General features: G+C 57.6%; 1 protein-coding gene across 1 annotated transcript in view; it reads right to left on the reverse strand.

Annotated features, from left to right (window-relative positions):
- Nucleotides 1-17,463, reverse strand: part of STK10 (serine/threonine kinase 10) — an 87,946-nt gene that overhangs the window by 38,246 nt on the left and 32,237 nt on the right. The window contains exons 3-4 of the mRNA XM_028528628.2: nt 10,705-10,753; nt 8,677-8,826 (exon numbers count right to left, since the gene is read on the reverse strand). Coding sequence (XP_028384429.1) covers nt 8,677-8,826; nt 10,705-10,753 — 199 coding nt within the window. The remainder of the gene's footprint in view (nt 1-8,676; nt 8,827-10,704; nt 10,754-17,463) is intronic.

The raw sequence follows: 17,463 nt of genomic DNA on the forward strand, positions 1-17,463 counted from the left end.
CATGTCGCTGGGCTTAAAGAAACACGTTTGACAGCAATTCTCTTTAGAAACAGATCCCCCAAACCAGAGGTATAGTATGTATTCTAGTATATATTAAGGCTTATGCCAGCGTTACTCAGGAGGGGCAAACACTGAACATGAACTGAGCGGCTCCTGGAGCCTGGACCGGAGTAGGAAGACAACCGCGGGCTCACCCGGGCCATGGAATAGTAGGCAGCCCTGAAAAGGAGTGAGGTCGGCGCCTATGTACCAGCGTGGGACTTTGCCCGTAACACGGCGTCCCCAGCGAGCTGTGACTGACCGACGCACATCGCAGAACGTGGGGCGTGACTCCGGCGGCACCTCAGAAGAGCGACACGGGCACACACCCTCCCCCACACACGGACACGGACACGGACACGGGGGTGGAGGCTGCCCGGAAAGCTGGACGGCGACCACCTCCCGGGAGCGGGACCTGGGTGGGGGCAGCGCACCGAGGCCCCTTACGTCCTTCTGCTTCGTGCACTTTTACTCTTTAAGACGTTTTTCATCAAGTGCGTGTGCACTGCTTTCAGGGTTTAAAACGCTGACGTGCATATGGTTTTCTGGGTGTTTACTTTCGCCTCGTCTTTTCTGAAAACCCGGGGGGGGCCAGGATGTGGTGGGCGGAAAGGGGCACAACAGGCGCGGCAGGCACACCGGCCCCGGGCTTTCTCGAAAGCCTAAAACGCCGCGCACAGCCGACATTCTGCTTCCGAGAGCCCCCCCCTCCACGGGCACTACGGGGAGAGCCTTGGCCCCACGAACACCCGTGTCCACTGCCCCCTCGTCAGCGAAGAGCATGGGAAGCTTCGTGAGGAACCTAAACACCCACTTTTCAGGGTTTCAAAGGTACATTATGGTTGATGCACGTGACAGAATGCAAGAAAAACATTAAATAATCACGCTTCTGAGAAACAGTTAAGGTTTCGGGGAAACCACCCTGATATTATCAATTTAAAAAAGCAGCAGAGAAAACTGTATATATACTACAATACCGACGTTTATCTAATACGCGTTTATCTGATGAAACCTAGTATTTACTGAGAATGTTCTAGGCGTACAGCACTGTGCGGAGAGGCTTATGCATCTCATTTATAGCTGTCTTTGCATATCATCTGCATGTCATTTGCATATACAGTCCTCTGCATCTCATCTGCCTCTGTATACATTTTGGATCACATCTGCGTGTGTCTTCCTATGCACAGCCTCCCTATCAACGACCCTGTGGACAGGAAAATGCAGATGAGAGAACTCAAGTTTAGCGAGACTGAGTGACCTGTAGACGGCCACCCAGCTCTAAGGACAGGCGTGACACTCAGACTGTGCTCTGCCACCGGATGGTCCCACCTTCGAGTGCACAGAAGACCGGAAGGAGGTCTACGGTGATGCCTTCTGGCGAGACTGGGAGGGAGGTTAACTTCCTTCTCTGTGGGTCCACTCCTTCCAAATTATGTACAGACAGCATGGTATCTGTCCCCACACTCACTGATATGCGATATAGGTCGTTAAAATGATTATCACTTTCATGCACCTGCTACTGTTAAAGAACGAAATCAGATTACACACAGTACTGAACAACATGATTTCCCTCGTCTCAGTGGGCATATGCCCTTGACCCTGGAACAACTCAGGGGGGCAGGGGTGGAGTCAAAAATCCACACATAACTTTGGAGGTTTCAGTCAGCCCTTTGTATCTGTGGATTCCACCAGCTATAATTGTGAATCCTCTTCAATCCATGGGTGGGAACACCGCTTTCCACCTGTGATTGGTTGAATCCACAGATGCAAAACCTGCAGATGTGAGGGGCCAACTGTACTAGTTGGAAAAAAAAAACCCATGTCTACGTGGACCTGCATCATTCAGAGCCGTGTCATTCAAGGGCGAACTGGACTTCTTTACAAGAGATTATGCATTTTCTGCTCCGAAGCTGAGATTCATTCCATCGTGTGACAGTATCATAGCCTATTTAACCCCCTGCTGGAGTACCCTTGAATCATTTCTGACTTCCTGCTGCCATACACACTGCGGCAATAAATATCATGCACATATCTTTCCACACAGGCACATAAAAATATTACCTGTATAATCAGAAAATTACATTCACAGTAAAATGCATTATGTTATCCCACGAGCAATGAAATCAGACTGTCTGAAGACACATGAGACCCTCCTGTCTGTCCACTCAACTGCAAGCAACAGAAGAAACCAAAACGAGGGGAGGTTTCTCCCTGATGACGCCAGCCCAGTGAGAGCCAAACCACTGTCCAACTGCAGTTCTGAACCCCCCTCCTCTCCTGGACCCTTCACCCCAAATCAGGTGAGTCCAAGGTCCAGCTTGGTCAGGCCTTACCCTTGAATTCTTGGTCTGAGAAACTTCCAGGTGGCCCTCACCCAGGGCGGCACCATGTACCCCGGGAAGTGTCTAGAAATGGGTGGGGGTGGTCCGGCTGTCACAATGATGAGGGTGCTCCTACCAGCCCGTGTGGAGGAGGCTGGGATGCTGGGCTTCCTGCACGGCACCAACTGTCCCGTCCAAAGTGCCAGCAGGGGCCCTGTGGACAAACACGAGCCAGGCCCCCGTGGCAGACAGGGAGGTGAGGCCTAGAGGAGGCCTGGGACCTGCTGAACCTGGGGTGGCCACAGGAGAAAGCAAAGGCTCACACCCTCCAGCCTGGAATCCCAGCCCCCCGCGACCCGGCCTCCGACATCAGGTTATAGCCAGTGCCAGGCCCAAGCCCGTTAAGAGGAAGGCTTCCCCTGGGCACCCACACGACTTCTCCAAACGATCGGGACCCTCTGCTGGTGTCACGGAAATAGCACCAGGCAGGGAAGTGAGAAGGCTCTACCGCGATCTGGGACAAACGGCCTCATCTTTCTGAGCCTCCGTTTCCTCATCTATCACACAGTGACCGTATTATCCGGCCAAACGGAAGACGGAAAGAACTGCTCCACTTGCTTCTCTGTTCCCTTTTTATTTTCTTTTGTTTTCTAGGCAGCTACCCAACGAAACCACTGATCCACATGGCCACGAATGATGCCTCTGTTCTCCCATTCCTTCCCTTTTCCACTCCCTGCTCCCACTGCCTGCATCGGCCCTCTTCTCTCCCTCCATCACCCTTATTTTCCTATTTCCTCCCGGGCCCCCATCACAAATTGGGTCCTTTGTTCTTGCTTCCCGCCCCTCACTCACTGCCCTTCCTCTGAGTCTCTCTTACACCAACAGGCTGTGCCAGTTCATGGTGGACAACTACTTGTTTTTCTGGCCAAGTCCCAGCCCTCTCTCCTGGAGCACCACCTTGCCCACTGCAACCACACTGTTCTGGGAGGGGCCCGGGGACTTCCCCGTTGCCTGTGGCCCCGCCCCGATCCACACACACTGACCACAAGCTGGGCCTATCAGAAAAGCTCTCCCTCCTGGGCCTCGTTGATTGGTCCAAGGATCTGCCCCTGAGCCAAGCTGGGCCAATCAGAGCCCTTCGTGGGATTATTGATTCAGGTCTGAAATGGTAAGGTTCAGCTCATCCTGCAGGCCAGGCTGGGAAAAGAAAAACTAGACCTAGACCGTGGCATTAGCTTTGGGGAAGGGGGTGGGTCTGAGAGCCTAACCCACGTGCATGGACACCGGAGGGCGTCTGCGCAGCGTCTGTGTTACGGGGTTCAGCCCCCCTTGACACCCAACCAGCAGCCTCTCCTCCCCAGACCCGTTGCATATAATATACACACACATTGTCACATCTGCCCGGTCACAGGAGAGGGTTTTTTCATCATTTGCCACCAAAAACCTCTAAAAACAGGCAATGTTAACCGCGTGGGCTCTGGAGCCAGAAGCGTTGGTCTGAACCTCACTTCCTATAGCTGTGTACCCTGGACAAATGAATTAGCCTCTCTGGTTGCCAAATCCCTCCTCGGTAAGCTGCCATCAGCCACAGTCGAGGACTGAATGAGCTACTACATACTGACCACTGAATCCGTGCACGGGAGCCACAGTGGAAGGACCGGGACCCCAGCCAGCTGGCGGCAGCAAAGAGGAACTCTGGGTGGGCCCACCCGCTAGGCTTCCTGTATGTACAGCGCAGGCCTTTGGGGGTTAGGGACCCTGCAGGAATTGTGAACAGGTAAAGTCATGAAATGCTGGAAGCTACGATGTGTTGAGCACCTACTCTGTGCCAGGCTCTGTGCTGGGCACTGGGTTTTAGAACAGCGCAGGCCTCTGCTTCGAACTTGAGAGGTGACTTGGGAAGCCACCTCCCGCCCTCCCAGAAGCCCGTCTGGGGAGAGGAACGCGGGGTCTTCGGAGAACAGGGAACGAGCCTTCCCACAGCAGCTGCTCTGAGACGCTCCTCCGCCAGGCAAAGAAACCTCACGCTGCTGGGCCCCTACCACGCGCTGCGCACCCACAGGCTCTCGGCAGGCTCTGGCTTACCCACCCACCCATCACACCAGTGAGGCAGCAACCCTTACCCTCCCCTACGTTTCAGAAACGGGGGCTCACGAGCTGACTTGCCCAGGGGCACCCAATGCCAAGCGGCAGACCCAGGACAAGAACACGGATCTTTGGACTTCCAAGTCCACACCCCGCTTAACATCCCAACTGTCTCGGGAGGCAGATATGGCTCCTTTTTCTCTCTGCACGAACGGACTCCCGGCTGCTGTGGAAAACAGCTTCGCGCCCGCCCAGAGCAGCGATGTGGCTTCTCTTGGCACCCGTCAAACGCACCGCCGAGGAAGCCTGACCCCTTGGACGCCAGTAAACACTTGACACAAGGAAGACACGAAAGGCCTTGCAGCAGGGAGAGCTGTAACCCCGAGCCCCCGGCTGTGCATGTGACGCCCCACAACAGCCCTGTGAGGCTGGTCGGTCTGGGGCTGTACCCATTGCACAGAGGGAGGAACTGAGGTTTGGACGGTCTGCCATGCGCCTCCAGCTCGGGAGTGGAGGCGCCAGGATCCGAACCAGGCCTTTCTGTGTTCAGAGCCCGCACTCTGCTCTGCTCCGCTCACCCAGCCGCTTCCTGTTTATTTGCAGCACGCTGTCGGGAAGCACAGGCACGGTCTCCCTCGAGGTGAGGCCCCTGCTTGGGAGGGAGATCTGCTGAGCAATCAATTCTCTCCTGCCCCCGCTGCGTTGCACAAGGGCTCGGGGAGGGGATGCCTCCAGGGGCCCAACAGGGTCCCGGGAAGCAGGGAAGAGTCACACAGGCCTCCTCCACTAGGGCAGATTCTAGGGGGCGGAGTGGGGGAGGCGGGGTGATTGTCTTAAACAGAACAACAGGCCCCAGGAGGTGCCTACCCCAAGGCTCCAGAGCCAGTGACAATTCTGTCAAGTCACACAGAGTCAACTCTCCCTGAACATTCTTCCTTCTCAATTGGCTCTCTGATGTTCTCGGCCGCCTGTGCCAAGCCATTTGGAGACCAGATGCACCCGTCTGCTCCCATCCACCCCCTGCTGGGTCCGCAGCGGGGTTCTGGGGCCTGGCCCGCACCTCAGCACCCTCCAGGGCTGTGGACGAGGGGGCAGCGTGGGAAACGAGGACCTCACTGGGCACGTCTCAGCCCGAGGCTGCCGGGGCTCTCTCTCCACCCCGGTCTCGCCCCGGGGCTGGTCCTGGCCCAGGTTCTCTGTGTGCTGACTCTGCCGAGTGGTTAATTCTCCCAGGCTGAGCCTTGAACTCCCCAGAGCACACGAGACTGTCCTCTGCCCCTGGGTCCTCCCGGGCCCTCGGGTGCTCCCTGACCCAGCCCCGCCCTGGCCAACCATGCTCTACCCTGGGCTGAATCAGGCCGCTGGCAGCTGTGACGTCAGGGAGAACCAAACTCAGCTACTCCCTCCCGGAGTCCAGCCTTGATCTTGGGTATCTCAGTGCACTGTGGGCCTCAGTGTCCTTGCCTGTGTTAGGTAACACATGTATACACACACACACACACACACGCACACACACACCCCTCCCCCGGAGTGCTGATAAAATGAGTTGACGCCCAGAAACTGCCTTTTCTAATAGCAGGAGCTTCATAAACCCAACGAAGGTGTGTTGTTACTTTTATGATCACTCCCCCCAAAACCTGTTTCTCGCCCCCGTGCCTCTGCCCACTGGGCTCCCCCTTGCCGGACTGCCCGGCCCCAGCTGGTGTACCTGGCAGACACCTGCCCACTTCGCACAGCTCAGCTCAAGCCACTCCCTCACCGAAGCCTCTTCCAGGCCTGGGCCCCAGGCCAGCAGGCTGGGGACTCTGGGCAGGAGGAGGACCGGGGCCTCCTTCTCCCCGCCCCAGAGGCCAGCACAGGGCCTGGCCCAAGCAGGCGCTGGAGCTTAGCACACACCTGTGTCCTGGTACCTGGTGACACCCTGTCCGAGGGAGGTTTTAGCATCACCCCGGCTTACAGATGAAGAAACGGACGGGCAGCAGATGAGGTGACTCATCCAAGGTCACACAGAGCTAGAAGCTGCCTTGGGATTTGAACTCAGGTCTCTCAGGCCCAGAGTGTCTGCTCTGAACCCCTCCAGCTCCAAGAGGGAACAAGGAGGAGGGACAGCAGCCTGGGACACCGAGTGGGAGGTGCGGCCTGGCTCACGTCCCAGGTAAGGAGCCCTTTCTCTCTGCCGTTCAGGGCAGGCCCCACCCCACGCTCAGGACGGCCAGCCCTTCTAACAAACTCCCAGGTGATATAGTGCTGCCACCGGCCACATTCTGGGCGGGAGGGTCTCGAGCAGTGGTTCTCCGAGTGAGGCTCCCCCAGACCAGTGGCCCCAGGGGGGAGGAGCCTGGGAGAAACACAGTGGCTGGGCTCCACCCCAGAACTGCCGCATGGAAACCCTGGCAGCCGTGCCCAGCCACCTGCGCCCCCAGGGGACTGAGATGCACTCACTATGGGGTCAGACCTCTCTCACACCGTCTGGTAAGGCCCAGCCCTGCCCTGAGCTGGGAAGGTGAGTGCCAGGATGGTGCGGCAGCCCGGCCCCGGCCTCTCCAGCTCTACGACCCCCGGCAGGCGCTCGCCCTCCCTCTCTGAGCTTCAGAGTCCTCCTGCCGCTGAGCCCGTGCCCCTTCCGTCCCAGCCCTGCAACTGTCCCTGCAGTGCTCAGTCACGGGGGCTCCACAGCAGTGCAGGGCCCTGTGGGCGCGAGGAGACAGGGCCACCGCCAGGGGAAGTCCGACAGGGGCGCTTCTGGGCTGGGAGGACGGGGGGCGGGCAGATGGGTGAACCGTGTCAGCATGGAAGCAGGGTGTGACCAGAAAGTGAAATTAAACGTAGCCCAGCTGACAAGCAGGGGAGCTCCGTCACCCCACCCCCCGCTGGCTGCACACCTCCTGCCGGCTGAGGGGGCGCGGAGGCCCCTGGGATGACAACCGGGCCGAGGTCGGGGTGATGGGACGGGGGGCACGTCCCAGCTTTCCCCTTTGAACCTTCCCCGTACGATGTGAATGTCGTATAATGAGCATTACCATTTTTCATCAAACAATAAAAACCGCTACTTAAAAACAGCTTTACGGGACTGCTGTTTAGCAACGCAAGAGCCAAAGGAGAGGGGTAGCATGTGAGAACCTCTGGGGTGGACGGGGACGGGTGTGGTGGGAGCACAGGGCGTGTGCGCGTTACGTTGTTTAAAACAGTCATTAAAAACAGGAAGAGCCCCTGGCTGGCGTAGCTCAGTGGACTGAGCTCAGGCTGCGAACCAAAGCATCGCAGGTTCGATTCCCAGCCAGGGCACATGCCTGGGTTGCAGGCCATGGCCCCCAGCAACCGCACATTGATGTTTCTCTCTCTCTCTCTCTCTCTTTTTCCCTCCCTTCCCTCTCTGAAAATAAATAAATAAAATCTTAAGAAAAAAAAAGGAAGAGATGCTGAGCGGTGCTAGGCCAGGGATGAACCCTGCAGAAGTTACGCTCGGTGAGAAAAGCCAACTACAAAGGGACGAAGGCTGCCACTTGCACCAGGTCCAGGGCTGTGACCTTGGCAGGGACGGAGGGGAGAGGAGGGGGCCGGGGCTGGGGGCAGGGAGTGTCCAATGGGGACGGTCTCAGTTTGGGACGGTGAAAACCACGGCCCTGGAGATGGCGGTGGGGACGGCTGCACAGCGGTGTCATGGTGCCGCGTGCCCCTGAGCTGTCCACTCGGCCACGGCTCAGGTAATAATAAAGCTTCCGTCAGGGGCACTTCTCCGCAATCAGAAAAAAAAATCCGGAGCGAGAAGAGACATAAAAAAATGAGGTTCTGACTTGAGCCCCAACGTGCAGCTCCTCTCCGGGAAAGGGTGCAGGCCTGGCCCGCCCTCCGCCCCCTCGCTGGGTCCTTTCGGTCGGTCAGGGACAATGGCGACAGGCGGGACCGGCATCACCTCCTGAGGGCCAGTGGGCACGGCCGCTCTGGTATCCAGGGGCTGCGTCCTGGGCGCCCTCGGAGGCGGAGCACCCCTCACCTCTCCGCACCAGATGCCAGTGTCTCTCCCCAAGTTGTCACAACTGTGGAGGTCCCTGGGGGACAAAATCACCATCCCCTGAGAGCCCACGGGAGCTGTATGTGGACGAGGGCCGTCGCTTCCTGGGTGGCCGCAGAGTGAGGCCCCCACCCTCGTGCCCTCCTGCCCACAGAGGCCACGGCGACACCCGCAAGCAGACGCACCCCCGCCCCCACCGACGCCGGCAGCCGCGCTTACCCAGCCTGATGTCGCCCTCCAGGGTCATCAGCACGTTGCCGGCCTTCAGGTCCCGGTGGATGACCTTCTTGCCGTGCAGGAAGTGGAGGGCTTCGAGCATCTGGCGACAAACGACCTGAATCTGGGGCTCGGTGAGGCCTCGGTCCAGCTCTGGAAACAGAGGCAACTGCTGTCAGCTCAGCAGGCGCCCGCCGCAGGCCACGCGGTGTCAGGCGCTCAGCAGGGGCAAGAAACACAGAAGCCGCCAACATTACTGAGCACTCACTGTGTGCCGGGTTCACGTCCGGCACCTCACGTGTTACCTACTGCCTCCCCACAGCAGCCTCATGGAGCGGGCACCCTTACTGCCCCATTCTACGGAGGAGGAAGCTGAGGCCCAGAGAGGTCGGGTCACCTGCTCAAGGTCACACAGACAGCAAGTCACGGATCTGGGATTCAAGCCAGCCGGTCTGGCCTCAGAGCCCGGGTTTATAAACACATCCCTCCTGAGAGGCGGAGCAGGTGCTGTGAGCAGGACTGAGCGGCGCTGGCTCCGTGTCAGGCTCCGTGCTCAGTGTGGGGACACGGGAGGGGTGTGGGAACGGCGAGCAATGCTGGAGCAGAGTAGGGCTCAGGTGCACAGAAGGGCAGGATGGGTGGCCAACCCCTCCCAGTGGGGAACGGGAGGGTCCCCAGAGGAAAGGACACTCCAGCTGTGTCTTGAAGGAAGAAGAGGTGTCTGAGAGGAGAGAAGGTCATGCCAGGCCAAGGACCCCGCAGAAGCAAAGGCCTGGAGGCCGACAGGAGCAGTGGTGCTGCTGGAGAGTGGAAGGTGAAACCGAGCTCTTCTGACAGTTTCTGTAAAAACTCCTAGATCAAGCTATGCCTGAAGCCAGACCCCTTGGACTTTTCAGTTAATTGTGAAAATTCCCCCTCCCACCATCTACTCTTCCCCTAGCCCAGTTTGAACAGTCTCCTCACAACCTGAAAAATCTGAACTGACACCAACCACCACTTTTATTTTGTTAGATTCTGCCCAGAACAATAAAAAGCTTCAAGGACAGGATTCTGCTCAGAGGGGGCGTCCCCGGGGGCCATGTCGCAAGGACCCCTACCCTGTCCCTCACCTGGGGACTCTGGGATTGGCAAGGGGCTCAGCAAGGAAGGCCAGCATCTCCACAGCTCAGGGGGGGAAGAGCTGCCACAAACCAGAGACATCACGGAGGTAAACTCGGGGAAAACACCTTCTTCACCATAAAGAAGTGGCTGAATGGCCCTGCATTGTACTGAGGGCCTCTGCTCTCCTGAGCCCCCACTCCCCAGAGTCCTGGACAGGCCACTTAACCCCCCAGGGCTCCAGACCCTCAGTCTCTCCTTGCTCCCTGCCCACCAGGTCGGCAAGTGCAGGGGGTGATGAGGGGTGGGCAGCGGTTAGGAGCCGGGCCCCCCAGACCCGGGTGCACAGCTCAGCTCTGCTGGCTGGCCCTGGGCCAGCGCCGTAACCTCTGCCATGTGGGTCAGGTCAGGCCGAGGGAAACACAGCAACTCCGGAGTTTATACATGAGGGTAATACACGTGAAAGAAGCTACCACCGCCATATAGTGTCTGTGCCCCAACCTCGGTGATTACTGTATACATTTTTGTCATTGCTCAACCTTGCAGGGGACATCACGACAACATCCCCATTAAGTTCTTACAAAATGCGGGGGGGGGGGGCCCACTTTTCAAAGAACCTCCCCCAAGTGTCTCCCTTTCACCTCCCGCAAGTGCTGTGGGGCTGGGCAAAGGAGTCCTGGCATCTGTCTCACGGCCAAGAAGGTCAAGGGGGCAGGGGACCAGCTCAGGGACACCAGGCTCTTTGAAAGGATGCGCTGGTCTTCCCACCGGGGAAATGCCTTCTCTCCAGGAGCCCAACCCCTGGCCACCCCCCGCAGGAACAGAGTGGGGAGGTGCTCACGGGCCAGGTGAGTACCTAGGTGGGGGAGTGAAGGACCCTGCCCTAGACGGAGCCGCCCCTGCCGCCCCCACGCTGGACCAAGGCAGACTCACCCAGCATGATGGCGTCCACGGCTCCCCCAGGGCAGAACTCGATCATGATCTGCAGAAAACACGAAGCGAAGTAACGATGAGCCTTGCACACAGCCCACGAGATGGGGAGACCCCCAGGGCCTCTCCTCCCCTCCTTACCCCCGCTCTGGGGCCCGAGCAGTCTGCACTACACCCCCTGCAACGCTCACAAGAGGCTCTAACACCCAGGGGGGCTGCTGGGGCAACTCACTTTCCAGAACAAGCAAAACCAAGTTGCCATGGATACCCACAGGTTCAGTGAACAGCCTTTTCAGCCAAGCGCACACTCTCTTGCCCCTCCGGCCCGTCCTGCTCACTTGCCCGCCACCTCCCTTTCCATGCTCCACGGCGAGGGTCTCAGAAGATGCCACACACACAAGCCATCCACGTCCTTCCAGAATCTTGGCCCCTGTCTCCTATCTCCCTCCATCTTCCAGAGCCCGGGGCTCCGGCCACCTCGGAACATGAGGATGTCAAGACCTCGAAGAGAAGCTTGGATAGGGAAACCGAGGCCCGAAAAGGGGAGGTGACTGACCACCGTGGCAGGAATCCAACTAGAAAGCAGGTTTTCCAACCCTCTGGTCATTTAGGCAACTATTCATTACTTCATTCATTCATTCGTTAATTCATCATCCATTCATTCAGTACACGCCTACCACACACCCCATCAGCAGCAGGCCCCGGAAGAACCACCAGGCCCAGGCCCTCAAGGGGCTCCCGGCGCAGGGCAGGGGACCGCATCAGGGTGAAACGTGTCCTGAGGACCGGCACAAGGCCTCTCCCTCGGGTTCACTCCTTCTCGGCCCCTCCGGGCTCGTACGTGCCAACGGGCTTTCTCTCTTCCCTTAAAGTGGGAGTCAGGCGGGGGGGAAAAGCTGGGAAGTGACACAAACCTGGAGACACTCCCAGAATCCCCCACGCCCCCGGCTCCTGCTGGTGGGAAGTCCCTCTAACCAAGGAGCAGACACACCGCCTGCAGGGTGGCTGGAAAGGAGAAGGTGGTGGGCTTGAGCCCACGTTTGGGTGGTGCCCCTTAATTGGCAGCGTGACCTTGGGTCAGCCACCAACTGTCCCCAAGTTCCTCTTCATCTGTGAAGTGAAACTCTTACTTCCACCTCCAGTGTCATCGAGGCAGTTAAGTGACAGCCACACCAGAGAGTGTGGGCTTGTTGAATCTCCAGCAAATAAAGTCACCTGCAAGGGTCACACTTGGGCTAGGTGACTTGGGTTTCCTACAAAAAAGCACCTTCCTACAAACAGTGAGAACCAGCTGATCGACACCCCCGCGGCCATCATCAAGAGGCAGTGTGAGAACTGGTCAAACCCAACGTTTCCTTCCTTGTTCGGCCAAGCTGTCCCTCGCACCACACCCTTAACCCTAGAACCCCAAGACCCCTGGTGCCCGAGGTCAGCACCAGGAGAGCCTGAGACCCTGCTGGCTCCTTTGCTTCCTCTGCTGCCATTCGAGAGCTCCAGGACCCCTTACACTTCCCTTTTAGTTTATTTTTATTTTTATTTTTATTTTTGCCTTGGCTGCTGGGAAGCTCCGAGCTTAGTTTTGGTTTTATTCCCATGAATACACATGCCAACGCTTCGTTCTAGGCCAGGACTGAACCCGCGACACTTCACAAACCGTGAGTGGACTCCGAGGAGAGCGTCTAGGGAATCGGTATCCTCCCGCCGCACTTAGGAAGTGCGAAGTTTTTTTGGACAGAGCAGTCCTCGGTGTCGCCCAGAGCGGCCCCCGAGTGGCGTTCCGTCAACCTTTCTGGAAATGCGGCCCAGCAAAATGGTTTGGCTTTTCCTCTCTTTTTTTGAAAGGGTTTTTTTTTAACCCCTCCTTTTGGTTTTAAATGTGTCACATCTTTGGGCCTTTTGGTGATGCAAAAACAAAAACAAAATCAAGCCGAAAAACAAAACAAAACAAAACAAAAAAAACACAACTTGGTTCTCACTAGGGTCAATTTCGTGTGCCTTAACGTTTACCCTTCAGCCTCTCAGTGGCAGGGTTGCAGGGGCCTCTCACAGAAATGCAGGGGGGTTGATTAACAAAATAACAACCTCGAAAATAAAATAGTAAGAAAAATAACCTCAGGGAGTAACTAAGTGCGCAGGCTCAGAAAGGGGACAGGAAGCACACACATCAACACCCAGGGGAGGGTTGGAGGTGGCCTGTTCTGGTGTTTCCCATGCTTTACTCGAAGCCCGTGTGTTACCGAATTTTCTGTGCTGCCGAAGCATCTACCTGTGCCCGTCTGTAATGAAAGCCCCAGCAGGCCTGTGCCCCTAGCGTCCTGGGATGAAAGGAAGCTCCTGGGGATTGAGGGTTCCTGGGAGCAAAGCTCAGGGCCTCTGCACCCCAACTCCCGCAGCTCCCCGCACTAAGGACCACCTCCCTGAACCCGTCAGAGGCTCCTCCGGGCACCCTCAAGGGGGCAGCGAGCAGCTTGGGGTTCACAGTTTTCTCGGGACCTGGCCAAGTGACCAGTCATCAACTGGGAACCCAGTAGGGGTCTCATAGTGCTCAGCCCAGCGGGGGCCATGAAAGTAGTATTCCACCAATGAACACTATGTGGGCTCCTGGTCTGTGACAAGCCCAGGGACTGGCGACCTCGGACAGACCAGACAGGAACCTGCCCCAAGGCCACAGCGGAGGCAAATACGGAGGTGAGAGGTACGGGCACCCGGAGGCTGCGTTACCCAGAAGCCTGCAGCTGAAGCGGTTCACCAGGCCTGGAGCTGTCCTGGAGGGCTTCCCAGAGGAGGCAGCAACCAGCTGATTTTGGAAAGGCAAGTTTACCAAGTGAAGACAGACAGCGACACTCCAGGCAGAACACAAGTGTGGAGGCAGGGCTGCACGAACAGCGCAGGGAGGGGAAGAGGCACCAAAGGGTTTTGGGATGTTTTTTTTCCTACTTTAAATTTTTAAAATTGATTTTAGAGAGAGAAAGGGAGAATAGGAGAGAGGAAGGGGGAGAAAGAGAGAAAGGTCAATTTGCTATTCCAATTATTGACACAGGCATTGGTTGCTTGTAGTACACACCCTGAGCGGAGATGAAACCCGCAACCTTGGTGTATCGGGATGACGCTCTGATCAACTCAGCTACCCGGCCGGGGCCACGGAAGGGTTTAACAAGGGGTGTCATGCACAGGTTCCTGCTTCAGGGAGAGGCCCCTGGATGTGTTTCCTCCGGAGGCCGGGAAAGCCAGGGATGAGTGGATTTGGGGCAGAAGCAAAAGGGCTGACTGATCAGTCCTGGAGCCTTGGGCATCCTGGCTGCCTTCGCCATGCACACGCAGCATCGCCTCCCTTCCCTGCCTGAAACAGCTGTAAGAGCTGGATGGGACTCCTCTCATCCCCGGCGGGAAGCGGGCGCCTAACCCTATCAGGGCAATTCTCTGCCTCTCGCTGGGCGGCTGGTTCAGGGCTGGTCTATTCAGGGCAAAGCTGGTGAGCTCTGCTTGATGTTGTGAGATGCTGCGTCATCTCCCTCTGGAGCAGATTAGGAAGCACACAGCCCTGACGGTGGCAGGCAGCCTCTTTGCAGCCATGAGGGAAGCTGGTGTGCGGATAGAGCTGATACACAGAGAAGGACGGAGAGAGAACCACAGTGTGACCGAGCCCTGCTTCAGCTTCCCTCCACACGCTCAGACCTGCCCTCCCTTCTGGACTCTTCAAATAGGACGTGCAAGCCAATCAATGCCTTCCCTTGGGGTGGTGAGTGTGAGTTGATATTTTTTGTTACTTGTTACAGGAAACATCTGATCTCACATTTGGCAAGAAATAATGAGGTTGAATTAGAGACAGGAGGACAAGGATGCCACCCAGCTGGGCAAGCGAGTTTCCTAGGAACCTCTAGGTGGGACCAACTCAACACCCTGCAGCAGGGGCTCTGAAACCTGAGCAGGCGCCACCCGTGCCCAGGAGAGCTGGGCCCCACAGTTTCCGGTTCGGCAGGTTGGGGGTGGAGGCCGAGAATCTCTGTTTCTAACCAAGGACCCAGGGATGCTGCTGCGGGTCCCGGGACCGAACTTCGAGAACCGCTGCTGCTCGATGGGAATTCCCAAAAAGGCGAGAGGCCTGGACCCTGGGCCGCCCAATTTTCCTCCCCCAAACAAAAGCAGAACGGAGGACGGTAGCAGAGAAATCCTGGAGACAGCCCTGCAGAAGGAGCCTCTCTTTCATGCTCCTTGTGAACCTGAACCTCACTGTCAGTGTTCTGTTGACCTCTTGCCTCTGACCGACGAGGGAGGGGCTGGAGCAGGGGGCTGGGGGGGCAAGAGCCTTTCCCAGGTGGAGGGGTGGGAAGCGGTGGGTGTCCACAGAGGGGCATTAGGGGTCTGCATTACAAAAGACGGTCAGGTTGAACCAGGCGGAGTCTTCCAATGAGGATTCTGAACAAATAACAGGGCAGGTGGGCCTGAGCTTGGACACAGGGAGCCCTGTAGGTGAGGGAGGCACGGCTTGTTCCGGGCCCCCTCGTCAGACCGGTACCCTCCGCAGCCCCGGCCTCCCTCCTCAGGCTCACGAGCTCCGTTTCCCTGGAGACCTGGGCCCAAACACCCTCTCCGACGTGCCCGACGGGGGCCTGGACAGCGGCCTGCACTTGCGGCTTTCCTCTCTGGCCGGGGGCCAAAGGGGACAGGAAGCCTGAGTTTACCTCCATCCGCATCAGTGTAGACTGCGCAGCTGTCACGATGCAGGGTCAGGGTCAGGGCCTTGCCTCGTGACCCTGGGAGGCCACGGCGCCTCTCTGATCACTCATTCATTCGTTCATTCGTTCATTCCCTCACTCATTCATTCGTGGATTTATCAGCCAGCTGGGAATGCAGCGCTTCACCTGCACAGCTCCTCCGTTCAAGAAGTGTTCTCGCCCTGGCTGGCGTAGCTCAGTGGATTGAGCACGGACTGTGAACCAAAGCATCGCAGGTTCGATTCCCAGTCAGGGCACATGCCTGGGTTGCAGGCCATGGCCCCCAGCAACCGCACATTGATGTTTCTCTCTCTCTCTTCCTCCCTCCCTTCCCCTCTCTAAAAGTAAAATAAATAAAATATTAAAAAAAAAAAGAAGTGTTCTCTCCCCTCCGGGTCCTGGGACAGGCTCCCCACAGCCTCCTTTGGGGCCCTGAGAACAGGGACTCAGCACCACCCCCCTCCGCACTGACAGCACCAGGACTTAACATCTCTCTTCTCTGCCAGGCCGACACCCTGGCCCCAGGGTGCTGTGCCAAGCCGACGCCCACCCTGCTTGGTCACACGCAGAGAAAACGCCAGGTGCACAGCCGCTCCCCCTGCGGTCCCATCCCACCCTCCACCTGTTCACAAGGTAAGCGGCGGCCAGGACAGCCTCAGTGTCCCCATCCCCGGCATTCAAGGGGAATTGAAAGTTCACTATGGGCCCAGCCCCAATGCAAGGGCTTCGAGTGGATGATCTCACACGCGCTGGGTGAAGCAGGCACCCTAAAACGTGCCTGTACTTCCTGGGGTGCGTGGTGAGCATCAAAGGGGATGGTGCCAGGCACTTAGAACACCACCTGGCACGCAGCAAGCAAATGCCCGATGAATGCTACAAATTATTGTCAGCCTTCGGTGGTATTTTTCCCCCATTTTACAGATGGGGAAACTGAGGCTCAGGAAGGTTATGCAGGTCACATGGAGGGTAAATGGCAGAGCCAGGATCTGAACTGAGACCTCTATTTGGGTGCCACGTCTGGGCTCCACTCATCTGCCCGATGAAGGAGATCGAGTGACCCCACCCCACCCTCTTTGTGCCTGGAGGAGGGAGCCACACGCGGGCTGGAGCCGCACCCAGTCCGTGGGTGGGTGATGGGAAGGGCCCCTCTGCCTCCCGGCTTCAACCCTCCCTGGGCCCCACTGCTGCGCGCACACACACCGAGTGCTGGCTGCCCTGCAGATAAGGGAGCCAGGACATCCTGGCCCAGATAAGAGGCCCTGGGACCACCCGCAGTGCGTGGACATCAAGTTTGACAGCTCATGAGCCAAGGGGCCCAGGGGCAGAACCAGGGCAGCAACGCCACAGCCCGGCAGTCCCCGAGAGACAGCTGGGGCACGTTCCGGCCGGGGGTGAGGCACCGACATCCTGGTGATGCCTCAGCGCCCTGGGCTTGGGGCCCCTAGCCAGCCCCCTCGGCCTGTCCCTCGGCCAGTGCGGGTACCGGGTACACAAAGGTGCTCAGCAGTAAACGTGGGCAACACGCATGGGACTGAGGTTAAGCAGGCCCCAGGCGAGAGGTCTGCACATGGCCACAGACCTGCCACTGTCCTCCTGTGGGGCTGTCGCATCCCCACTCCTGCTCTGAGCCTCCGTGCCCTCACCTGGCTGGGACATGAAGCTTTCAGCAGCGGTAAAGTCGTATGCAACAGTAACGCTGTGGGGTTCAAGGGGACTGAAGTCACTTTGTCACTGACCGGGCAGTTTGTATTTATAAAAGTCCATTCAAAGCCCTGGCTGGTGTGGCTCAGAGGATTGAGTGCCAGCATGCAAACCAAAGGGTTGCTGGTTTGATTCCCAGTCAGGGCATGTGCCTGGGTTGTGGGCCAGGTCGAGAGGCAACAACACATTGATGTTTTCCTCCTTCTCCCTCCCTTCCTCTCTCTCTAAAAATAAATACACAAAATATTTTTTTTAAAGTCCATTCATATCATCGACTCACAGACCCTAGAACCTAGTGCATCAGCAATAAGGGTTTAATGAATGAATGAATGAATGAATATGAATG

Source organism: Phyllostomus discolor, chromosome 13 (genome assembly GCF_004126475.2).
Source record: "Phyllostomus discolor isolate MPI-MPIP mPhyDis1 chromosome 13, mPhyDis1.pri.v3, whole genome shotgun sequence".
Lineage (NCBI taxonomy): Eukaryota > Metazoa > Chordata > Mammalia > Chiroptera > Phyllostomidae > Phyllostomus > Phyllostomus discolor.